This window comes from Chiloscyllium plagiosum, unplaced genomic scaffold (genome assembly GCF_037043375.1).
Source record: "Chiloscyllium plagiosum isolate Xiang-an unplaced genomic scaffold, Cpla_swu_hap1 HiC_scaffold_2, whole genome shotgun sequence".
Classification (NCBI taxonomy): Eukaryota; Metazoa; Chordata; class Chondrichthyes; order Orectolobiformes; family Hemiscylliidae; genus Chiloscyllium; species Chiloscyllium plagiosum.
Genome location: NW_028270140.1, coordinates 48649023 through 48661466, shown reverse-complemented (window position 1 = coordinate 48661466; position 12444 = coordinate 48649023). Strand labels below are relative to the sequence as shown.

The window sequence follows — 12444 nt, the reverse complement described above, 5'->3', positions numbered from 1 at the left end:
ATGAAGGGCTTATGCCCTGAATGACGATGTTACTGCTCCTCGGATGCTGCCTGACCTGCTGTGCTTTTCCAGCACCACACTCTGAGCTCCAGCGTCTGCAGTCCTCAGTTTATCCACCTAAATACAGTACAGTACCCTGGAAGTGAGATAAGCACAACATCGGGTCTGTTCCCACCAGATGGCAACATTAGTTACAAGCTCCGGGCAATCTTCGCATGACTCCGTAAAATTACAGTTGTATACTCCATTCTGGGCACTTTGTTTATGCAAAAAGGAGTGAATTTCTGAGACCGCAGAGATGCGTATGAATACAAGAGCATTATTACTGGAAATTCCCAATTACAATTTTACAAAAGAGAGGGGAAAAAAAGCAAAAGATTCTATTCTGAGTTGATGTTTTGGGAGGCTTGTCCACACGTCATGGTTAGGTAGCCACTTGATTGGGTGTCTGTGTATAAAAGCCAGGTCCGCTCGGATCGCTGTTTAGTTCATTATCCGAAGTGGATTTCTGTGTGTGCGATTGAGGAAAAAAAACGTGAAAGGCAGAGAAGCGAAGAGGAAACACAGGCGCGCACACACACACGGGGATATATTTTGACGAAAAATGCAAAGCTGTGCGAAATCCTGGGGGCTCCTGGTCGGTTCAGTGGGTTTGTGGTCCACCTGCCCGAAAGTTAGGGGTTCTGCCCGGGGCAGCTTGGCGATTTGCAGACCCAGACCCTGGGGCAAACCCGAGCAACGGAGCGGCTGCAGCGTGCGATCCCTGGGCTCCAGACCTCCCCATTCCGCCGGTAGCAGCAGGTTGATAGACAGAATCTTGCCCAGGCACGATGACTTCTCAGAGAGGCACATTGGACCAGGAGACAAAGAGAAAAGAGAAATGCTGGACACTCTGGGACTGGCGGTAACAGCAGCACGGTTGCTCTTATTTTTGTTGTGTCTTATTTTTCCATGCCCTCTCGTTCTGCGTATGTGTGCACAAACAAATACTGCTTCCAAGTTTTGGATTGTGATTGACGATGAAGTGTTTCCCGGACTTTTTTTTCCACAACTTTCGTTGTTTGCTCATTATCTTTGAGCCATTGATGTAGTTTTTTCCCCCCCAGTTTACTCCCTCCTCCGTCACAGCGCATGTTACAGATGCTGGTTTTGCAACTGAGAATTGTGGCGGCGGGGGGAACAAAAATATACACCTTTACTTAACGTGAAACTTTATTTTTGTCTTGCCTCTTTGCAGTTACTTTTCGATGGGGTGGGGGATGGAGAAGGGAGTGCGCTGTACATTGAACATTCTTGACTGTTACTTTATGTATCTTGTGTAATATATGCATATCTTCTTGTTCACTTTTTGCTCCCGTTCAGTCTATTGATGAACTTATTGACAAGACTGTCCCTGCCAGCATCCGTCTCACTCGACCCCTGAAAATGGACGATCCCGTGTGTGAGTAAAATGCACTTTTTGTAATTATCATTGTTATTTTCCCGAATCGTGTTTTTTTTTCTCCCCCCTCTCTAACTTTGATCAGGAAGGTTAACATTGCCGAGTTGTGCAATATTGTGTTGCCCTGGGCATCAGTGTGTTGCAACATAAATGTCAGCGCGCGACCCGGGTCCCATAACCTTATTAGGTATAGGTGAAGCCTGGTGTTTCTGTTCTCTCTGCAAATCATCTGAAGGGCTGAAGGGGGAGGGGATGGCAACGATAAGCCGCTTTTTAAACGCCTCATTTCCTCCAGCAGCAGTGCCCCTGTGTACAGTTCAGGCTGGCTCGCCCGAGATTTCATCAACCCAGGGGTAGGCATGGAGCCCAGCACATGAATGTGGGCTATAATTTTAGAATAATCCTCACCCTTCCTTCGTCCTCTTCACTCCCATTGTACCGGAGAGTTCCTCCTCATCACACCAGTGCCGCACAAACAGCCAGGACTTGACTCTCTTAAATGTGTATGAAATTTTGTTGGCAATTCTTGCAGCGAGGGTCGAGAGGCTACGCTGGTACAGTGTCAGCTCCCTTCTCCCCCAGTTGGGCGATGGTAGTTCGATGTTCATCAGGCGTAATCACTTACTGGAGGGGAAAGCAATTCTGCTTTGGAAAGTGGTGGAGCCTGAATAATCTTAATACCAGGGAAGAAGTAGCTGATCCCCCTCCCCCCCCCCCCCCCTCGGCCCAACCAGACTACAATGTTCCCCTTCTTAAATCAGCAAGAGCTTTAAACCTTGTTAACTGCTTTCAGTCTTGTGTGAGGTGCTGATTTTAAATGTCTTTAATGAAAGTGTTTACAGTAACTTTCAAGGAATAATTTAACAAATGCAATCCTTCTTCCACCTCACCACTGGAGGGAAAGGAATTGTTCTTTTCCTCTGGATTGTATAGATCTGTGTAGAAGGTATTTACTGAGATTCTGGAAATTGGAACTTTAAAAAATCCCACATGCCCAGTACATCAGACAATATTTGCACAAATAGTTTTCAGGTCAATGAACTTGAGTCAGAACTGGAAGAAGTTAGAAATGTAAGGGGTTTTAATTGTGACAAGAAATGTGAGGAAGAAGGAAAAGTCTGTGATAGGGCAAAAAACAGGTGAAATTTAACTTCAAGGATGTTGGAACAAAACAAAAAGAGGTGGTAATGTGATAAGTAAAGATAGGGTAAACAGGAATAACAGAAGTACCCCTTACCGCTGCATTCTAAAGAAAGTGTAGAGATTATAATCTGAAGTTGCTAAATTCATTGAATCGAGAAGATTGTGCAGTGGCCAGCTAAAAGATGGTGTTGTTCCTTGTCTTTTATTTGCATTCTCAGAGTAACATCAGATGCTGATGACAGGGATATCAGAGTGGGAGTTGATGGAGAATTCAAATGCAGGTGACTGAAAGCTCAGTCTTGTTTGTGGATTGGATAGGAATTCCTGCAAAGATGCCACCTCACCAGTATTGGTCTTGCCAATATGATTACAGTTTACTAAATGGAAAGAAGTACAAATAAATTGTTTTTTCAATTTTCCCAGTGTGTTTGGGACAGTGGGAAAAGTAGGACAGGTGTTTTTATGCTGTCTTTTTGCCGAAAGAGGACAAGTGTATCTGAGTGGAAGTCTAATTGAGGGTTCAACCAGTGTGGTGAAGGATGACCCTAAGGCCCCTTGCTTACTCCTTGAATGGGCGTCTAGCCAATTCCTATCCTTCACCATCCTTGCTTCCTGGCTGAATTTATTCTTCCATTGAACAACATTTTCTTTGGATGCCACTCACTTCCTCAAAATCAAAGGTGCTGCTTTGGGAACCTGAAGGCCACTAATTATACCTGTCTTTTTAGGGGTTTATGGAACTTTGCTTGTATTAATCCTAACTGGCTCACCTACCTTGCCTTTTTTGTTCCAGCATATACATGATTGTGTCAGTGCTGCTTCCTGCTGTCACCCGAACTGGAACAAACTTTCGGTTTTCCTCATTCACATGACCCAACTCTGACTCTTCCCTTCCCTTCCTTAATTTCCACCTCCAATTCTGGGGTTAGGATAGCTTGGAATATGTACTGTAAGTACACAACTACCTTGACTACCCTTCTTCCTACCCTGCCTTTAACGACTCTGTTTCATTCTCCCAATTTTGTTGTCTCATTGGTTTTGACCATCATCACCTACACCAGTTTTTTTCAAAAGGTCTTTTTATTTTTGTAAATTAAAGATGTCCCTCCTTCCTGGCTTATAAGATCGTTGGACCATGTCTCCTCCATTTCCAGGAGGAGAAAGTGAGGACTGCAGATGCTGGCGATCAGAGCTGAAAATGTGTTGCTGGAAAAGCGCAGCAGATCAGGCAGCATCCAAGAAGCAGGAGAATCGACGTTTCGGGCATGAGCCCTTCAGGAATGAGGAAAGTGTGCCAAGCAGGCTAGGATAAAAGGAAGGGGGAGGGACTTGGGGGAGTGGCATTGGAAATGCGATAGGTGGAAGGAGGTTAAGGTGAGGGTGATAGGCCGGAGTGGGGGTGGGGGCGGAGAGGTCAGGAAGAAGATTGCAGGTGAGGAAGGTGGTGCTGAGTTCGAGGGATTTGACTGAGACAATGTGGGGGGAGGGGAAATGAGGAAACTGGAGAAATCTGAGTTAATCCCTTGTGGTTGGAGGGTTCCTAGGCGGAAGATGAGGCACTCTTCCTCCAGCCGTCATGTTGCTATGGTCTGGCGATGGAGGAGTCCAAGGACCTGCATGTCCTTGGTGGAGTGGGAGGGGGAGTTGAAGTGTTGAGCCATGGGATGGTTGGGTTGGTTGGTCCGGGTGTCCCAGAGGTGTTCTCTGAAACGTTCCGCAAGTAGGCGGCCTGTCTCCCCAATATAGAGGAGGCCACATCTGGTGCAGCGGATGCAATAAATGATGTGTGTGGAGGTGCAGGTGAATTTGTGGCGGATATGGAAGGATCCCTTGGGGCCTTGGAGGAAAGTAAGAGGGGAGGTGTGGGTGCAAGTTTTGCATTTCTTGCGGTTGCAGGGGAAGGTGCCGGGAGTGGAGGTTGGGTTGGTAGGGGGTGTGGACCTGACGAGGGAGTCACAGAGGAAGTGGTCTTTTTGGAAAGCTAATAGGGGAGGGGAGGGAAATATATCCCTGGTGGTGGGGTCCGTTTGGAGGTGTCACAAAAATTTATACATTTTTATGTATAAATAATGTAAAGGTCACAATTGTGCCTGTTATTATTTATATGCAAATTATACTTGAAATTCAAGCAAAGGCAGGTGAATAGTGATTACCTGTTTTTCAATATTTGTGACTTGTGCCACTTTGTCATTAGCTTCATATGAAATATCACCTTGTCTGTCTCCTCAATCAAATGCATTGAATAGAATACATTGAAGATACAAAATAAACTTACCACAGCTAAAAAAGGAAAAGAAAGACCCATTCAGCAAAATGTGCTTTACTTTTAGCAATGGTCAGTAAAATTAATTCTTGTTATTACAAGTGCAAATATTCTTCATGGATATGATAGCTTTTAAATTACTTTAAAGCTTAAAACAACTGCTTTGGCACTGAAAATTAATTACTGAAGTAAACAGTCTCCTTCAGGTTTTTCTTGAGAAAACAACTCAGATGTCAACCAAATGCAGCACATGCAAGGTACCTGTGCAGCCAGTATGTGCATATTCAACCAAGCGGATATGTTTGGGCTTGTGATTTTTGTGAAGGTTTGTAGCTCAGATTGTAAGTTTGCTTGCTGAGCTGGAAGGTTTGTTTTCAGATGTTTTGTCACCATGCTAGGTAACATCAGAACACTGGTGTACTGTCCAGCTTTCTATTTCTGTCTTGATCTGTTATGATGGGTGATATCATGTCTGGTTCTTTTTCTGATAGTTTGATAAATGAGGTTCAACTTGATGTGTTTGTTGATGGAGTTCCAGTTTGAATGCCAGGCCTCTAGGAATTCCATGCGTGTCTCTGTTTAGCCTGTCCTAGGATGGATGTGTTGTCTTAGTCGAACAGGTGTCCAGCTTCACCTGTGTGAAAGGATACTAGTGATAGTTGGTTGTCTTTTAGTGGCTAGTTGGTGCACATGTATCCTGCTGGTTAGTTTCCTGTCAGTCTGTTTGATGTAATGTTTGTTGCAGTCCTTGCAGGGTGTTTTGTATGTGACATTCATTCTGCTGGCTATTAGTACAGGGTCCTTTAGCTTTATCAAGAGTTGTTTCAATGTGTTGGTAGGTTTGTGGGCTACCATGATGCCAAGGGGCCAGAATAGTCTGGTCGTCATCTTGTACTACCTGGGTGCCGCAATTTGTAGAGGAGAAAGTGAGGTCTGCAGATGCTGGAGATCAAAGTTGAAACTTTATTGCTGGAACAGCACAGCAGGTCAGGCAGCATCCAGGGAACAGGAGATTCGACGTTTCGGGCATAGGCCCTTCTTCAGTCCTGAAGAAGGGCCTGTGCCCGAAACGTCGAATCTCCTGTTCCCTGGATGCTGCCTGACCTGCTGTGCTGTTCCAGCAATAAAGTTTCAACAGCCGCAATTTGTAGGTCTTGCTGTTGAAGGTGACGTGGTTATGAGGATGCTACCCTTGTTGATGGAGTTGGTGCTGTCTGGTGTTTGTGTCCTTGGTTTGTCTAGTAGTGCGGCCAGTGTTTCTTTGGCCAGGGTAATGTTTAAGTCTGTGGGGGAGATGTGGGGTCTGTTCCATCGCCACCTGTTAAGTGTCGGTATCTACGAGTAGCGTGTTTGCTTTTTCAGTGTACAGGGGAATCTCGATTATCTGAATGAGATGGGTGGGCGCAATTTTGTTCGGATAATTGAATATTCGGTTAATCGATTCAATGCCTTTCCACTGCGGCTCGGAGTTTTCTATTAAGTCTGCTCCCTGTTCAGACTAGGCAGCAACACAACGCATACGAGCTTCTGCTTACCCCTTTCCACACCCCCCCCCCCCCCCCCCCCACCCCCCACATCCCAAACCCTGTCCAACACACCACCCTCAGCCCAGCCACCAAAACCACTCCAGCTCACACCCAATACCACCCCATTCAACACCACCCCCTGTCCGCCTCCAACCACTGTGTGCCCACTCCCGCCCCCATGCAACCCCTGTTGCCCACTCCCCACCCCTCTCCAGGGCAGCCTGACTGGGCGCCAGCAAAAGACTGCTGCTACTGCCTTTGTGGGGGGGGGTGAGTCTCCAAATAGCGCGCGCCCACAACTTTTAACTGCAACTTTTTGACAGACTCCATCTTTGCCCTGTACAGGATAATGTTGGAGAGATTATATGGGGAAGGGGGGGTAGGGGGTTAATTTAGGGTACACTCCTGTGTAGAACTCCAAGGAAAGTGTGGAGAGAGAAGTGGGGGGAGGTCAGTCATTTTAGAGACAGTGCCTGTGCTCCCATCAGTCCAGGATTGTTCTCAGCATCACTTCTAATCACTGTAAACAAAAGATGCGTCTTTGACGTAATGTTTCTGTCAGGACCTCAAATTCCATTGGATAATCTGATTTTCGGATAATTGGTATTCGGATAATCGAGGTTCCTCTGTATTGTGTTCTGTTCACCCTGACAGTCCTGTATCTTTTGTCTGCCGATATGGGCTGATTTGGGCTTGTCAGTCAGGGGAACCTACTATAGGTCAGGGGATCCTGGTACTATCAGTCTCGGGGCAGTTTACATGCAATCCAGGGGCTTCCCGTGGTCATTCATTCATTTGGAACCCTTGTGGTCAGTGGAAACAGCCCTGTGTAGTCTGGGGGAATAGTCAATGATAACTGAGAGGAAACTCGTACCATTAGTTGGGGACTTGCAAACAGTGGTCACATGTCCGGTAAGTCAGGTTTGAGGGGCTGCTTGACCAAGTTGGTTACAAGTTTGGGACAAACAGTCCTGGGTTCCATTCCTCAACGATGGCAGTGCCTGATGCTGATGGTGTTCAGTATGTATTTCCAGATTGAGCTGTATTTTTAATTATCCACCTGAAAGTCTCCCAGATGTGAAGTGGCTAAGACAGTGCACTAAGTCCGTGTCAGTTTAGGGCTCAGGATCCATATTTACTGAATGCCAAAACATTAGGTGTGAATACATGAAGCAGCCATTTGTAAAGCTCAACTACATTTCAATTGCAATCAATTCACATTGCCCATTTGCTACGTATGCAGAGTGGAGATGCTGAGGGGTCAGATGCTGACCAAAGGCAAGTTGCTACGTGCCACGGTACTTGCTAATTAAACTTAACTTCAACATTATTTGTTGCCCATCAGCAAACATTGTAGCTGACAATGGCCAAAAGGCCACTGTTCATTGAAGGGGAACTGGTTTTTGTCTAACATCCAAGGGTCTTACATGAGCCACACAATACCACCATGTTGTCATCTATAATGATTTTCTCTATTCAGTGCAGTAAGAAGGTGAGTATTTGTGGGTCTGGGGTGGGGAAGATGTCAGACTGCTGCAGAGAATCTCTTCCCAATGTGACACCATGAAGTTGTCACACATGCTGACCATGATGTGGATGATGGAGCCCACTCCCTCATTATCAGGGTGCAGCATGTGAAGTGAAGCGTACGCAACCTTATCTGCAAGGTTGCACCATCTGACTGTTTTGAGTTCTGAGAAGCTCTTTCGCTCCTTCTGTTCTTTATTGAGGTCCTTTCTACTGAGACACATGGACTATGCTACTAGTAGCATGTTGCTTGGCAGGCTGCCTCCCTCAGAAGGTAACCACTCCTGCAGGAAGAGCAGGACCAACGCCAAGCCCAAGAGGAGCAGCAAGTGGCACGGTGGATAAAGAGCACTCAGCTTGGACAGGTCACTTGGGATGTACAGGAATTCCAGATTTGTCTGGCCTTCACTCCATTTCCTGAGATTGAAGGCCATGCATTGTTGACGCAACCTTTGAATCTGCTGGGACACTGTATTGGAATTATGCTGGATTCTGGAGCAAGTCCTGAGGGTGACAGGAGTGGGAGGACATCTGGAGGCAATAGGCAAGTTAGCTTTACAGCAGCAAAAAGGATAATACTAGAATCTATTATTTGGGACATGATAACAGGGCACTTAGAAATCATACAGTGGTTGTGTAGAATTGACATGGATTTATAACATGAAAAATAATGTTTGATAAATCATATTTAATGTTTTTGAGGATGTAACAACTAGACTACATAGGTGGGAATTAGTGAATGTAGTGTGTTCAAATTTTCAAACAACTTTTGATAAGGTGCCACACAAGAGGGTTTTGTAGAAACTTAGTTTGTGGGGTTGGGGGTCGTACTCCATGGATTGAAAATTTTGTTAACAACAAATACAGGAATATAGGTCATTTTCAGGTTAACTAGCAGTATATCCCAGAGATTAGTGCTTGAGCCATAGCTATTTGTAGTTGTGATGCTGGTATTGTGATAATCATGACTTATCACATGAACTGTCTTTAACATTGTATTTTCTAGAACATTGAAAAATGGGCATGAAATGGTTGATAAGGTGGCTGCTGACAATCAAAGTAACTCTTGCAATTGCTGAACAGACCCCTCAAGTTTTGGGAATGTTCTTAATTGAATGAACATAGGATGGATGTCCCTCTGAACAGTCATACCAAGACCAAAAACATTTGTAACATATAAATCTTCTGTTGCTTGCAGACATATCAAAAACTCAAACAATAGATATGCAAACTGTCTCTAAATTCAAATCTTAGCGAAGCGACCTTGTGAGAAACCAGAAAATCAGAAGCTGGTGTGAATGGCCACAATCCATTCTCCATTTTATAGCAATGGCTTCTAACTTTAAATCATTCTGGGCATACAATTAAGTGCTGACCGTGTGATTTCATGTCATTAGATAATGAAGCTTTACTTGAAGAATCAGAAAGATACCAGTCAGTCTGTGAGCAAGACAGCAGCAGAAAGAACAGTAACACTTGTGCTTTAAAAACTGTGGACTGCAATCTCTTAAATTCCTCAATCCTTTTTAAGCGTTTTTCCCCTCCCTGCCTGCCCACCCATCAAGACCATCATTCTGACAAGTTAACAAATAACTGACTGATGATCTGTTAAAAACATGTTTGTTAGAGAATCTTGAACTAATTCTGAGGTACAGCAAAGCTGATTGAATTACCACTTGCTGCGTGGAGCGGAAAAACCTCCACTAGATCTGCAATGTGTGCTTTTTCCTAAAACGAGCCAAACCTATGAATTATAAAACATTATTTTTGCTTTCTAAAACCTTTTTTTTATTGTATGCTTTTGTCCTGTGTGTAATGTAGCATTAGAGTTTTTGAGGTGAATGTGTGAATAAGTAATCCTTTGTTTAAGCCCACAGAGGTTTACTCCTGGTATTTTTATTGTCAATCCCCTCCGAGGTATGGGGAGGGAGACACATTTATCTTCCTTTTCATAAACATGACTATGAACGGTAATCAGGAAAGGGAATTAGGGTTTCAATTCTCTCTCATCCCTAACTAACACAATCTTATGCAATGATTTTGGAGGAGGAGATAAAGTGTAATGTAACCAGTTTGACAATACAAACTTAGGTGGGTAATTACACTGAGGGCAAAGTAAACTGGCTATAACAACATATGGACACGTCAAATTGTGGAACATACTGTGTGGAAGTGTTGAATTATCCATGACAGGTTTTTTAAAAGCTTAGAAAACTAGAATGGTTTCTTTAAAAAATTGAATTTTCTAAAAATCTCAGTAGGACTTGGGTATCGTTGATATTTATGTGCAGATACAGTAGACAATTAGAAAAGCAAACAGCCTTTGATTAGAAAAGGATTTCATTAAAAAATCTTTTATTACATTAATGTTGGGTTTAGTAGCATCACTTAAGTATGCACAGTTATTAATATCTTAAAGAAAATGCCTTAAAAAGGGGGCATAGTGGCGTGATGCTAATTACATTGTTAGTCCAGAGCCTTAGACTAATGCTCTGGGGACATAGTCATAGAGCCTGGATGTATGCTGAACATGATCTCAAACTAAACTAGTCCCACTTGCCTGCTCCTGGCCCATATGCCTCCAAACCTTTTCTATTCTTGTATCTATCCAAATGTTTTTTAAATGTTGTTGTAATTCCTCAGGAATTTCATTTCACATGTGAACCACCCTCTGTGTAAAAAAAAAAAGAGTTTGCTTCTCATGTCCTTTGTCAAACCTGTCTCCTTTCACCTTAATGTGCCCCTAGTCTTGAAATCCCCTATCCTAGGGAAAACCATTAACTCTTATCTATGTTCCCCATTATTTTAGAAACTTCTATCAGATTGACACACCTGCTACATTCCAGCTTATCTAGCATTTCTTTATAACCCAAACCTTCCGTACCCAGCAACGTGCTGATAAATGCTTTCTGAACCATCTCCTCCAGGTTGACAATGTCCTTCCTATAACTGGGTGACCAGAATTGGACACTGTATTCCAGAAGAGGCCTCACCAATGTCCTGTATAACTTTAACAATGACCTCCCGACTCCTGTACTCTAAGGACTGAGCAATAAAGGCAAGCGTGCCAAACACATTTTTAACCACCCTGTCGAAACGTTATGTAAACTTCAAAGAATTATGAACCTGAACCCCATGTCCCTCTGTTCTACAACACTACCCATTATTTATATAAGCCTTACCCTTATTTTACCTCTTATCCGAATTGAAGACCATCTGCCATTTTTCAGCCCATTGACCCATTTGATCAAGATCCCTTTGTAACCCTAGAAAACCTTCTTCACAGTCTACGATGCCACTAATTGTTTCAAATCCCACCATAGCAGCTGGTGAAATTTAATTTGTTTATAAATTTGGTTTTAAATTTTCAAGTTGAAAAGTGGTGCTGGAAAAGCACAGCAGGCCAGGCAGCATCCGAGGAGCAGGAGAATCGATGTTTCGGGCATAAGCCCTTCAGGAATGAGGCTGGGGTGCCAAGTGGGCTGAGATAAAAGGTGTGGTGGGGGGAGGGATTTTTGGGGGAGGGGCGTTGGGAATACGATAGGTGGAAGGAGGTGAGGGTGATAGGCTGGAGAGTGGTTGGGGGTGGAGAGGTCAGGACGAAGATTTCAGGTCAAGAGGGCAGTGCTGAATCCAGGGGTTGGGACTGAGATAAGGTGGGGGGGGGGAGGGGAAATGAGGAAGCTGGAGAAATCTACATTGGGGAGACAGGCTGCCTCTACATTGGGGAGACAGGCCACCTACTTGTGGAATGTTTCAGGGAACACCTCTGGGACACCCGCACCAACCAACCCAACCGCCCTGTGGCTGAACACTTTAACTCCCCCTCCCACTCCTCCAAGGACATGCAGGTCCTTTGCCTCCTCCATCGCCAGACCCTGGCCACACGACGCCTGGAGGAAGAGCGCCTCATCTTCTGCCTAGGAACCCTCTGACCACAAGGGATGAATGTAGATTTCTCCAGTTTCCTCATTTCCCCTCTTCTCTTTCCCCCCCGCCCCCCCCATTTATCTCAGTCCCAACCCCCAGATTTATCACCGCCCTCTTGACCTGCAATCTTCGTCCCGACCTCTCCACCCCCACCCCCTCGCCAGCCTATCACCCTCACCTCCTTCCACCTATCGTATTCCTAGCACCCCTCCCCCAAATTCCCCCCCACCTTGTATCTTAGCCCGCTTGGCACACCAGCCTCATTCCTGAAGAAGGGCTTATGCCGGAAACATCGATTCTCCTGCTCCTCGGATGCTGTCTGGCCTGCTGCGCTTTTCCAGCACCACACTTTGCAACTCTGGTCTCCAGCATCTGCAGTCCTCATTTTCTCCTTTTAAATTTTAAAGTCTATCTTGCTAATTGTGAAACTATATTAATTACCGTAAACACCTATTTCTGTCACTAATGTCCATTACGGAAGGAAATCTGCTGACATTCAAGCCATCCACTTTGTGGGCATTTAGGGCTGGGCAACAAATGGTGATCTTGCCACCAATGCCCAAATCACATCAAAAAGATGAAGATTTATTGGACAATGCTATTGTTATTGAGGA

General features: G+C 44.7%; 1 protein-coding gene across 2 annotated transcripts in view; it reads left to right on the top strand.

Moving 5' to 3' along the window:
• Positions 1-483: 483 nt before the first annotated feature.
• Positions 484-12444, top strand: part of gldc (glycine dehydrogenase (decarboxylating)) — a 175215-nt gene continuing 163254 nt past the window's right edge. Inside the window, exons 1-2 of one of the 2 annotated variants that reach the window (XM_043715133.2) lie at positions 484-904; positions 1363-1441. In XM_043715133.2, the coding sequence (XP_043571068.1) occupies positions 605-904; positions 1363-1441 (379 nt within the window). In that variant the 5' untranslated portion in view covers positions 484-604. Of the gene's footprint in view, positions 905-1362; positions 1442-12444 lie in introns of those variants that run through there. The other variant, XM_043715152.2, reaches the window with a different exon arrangement.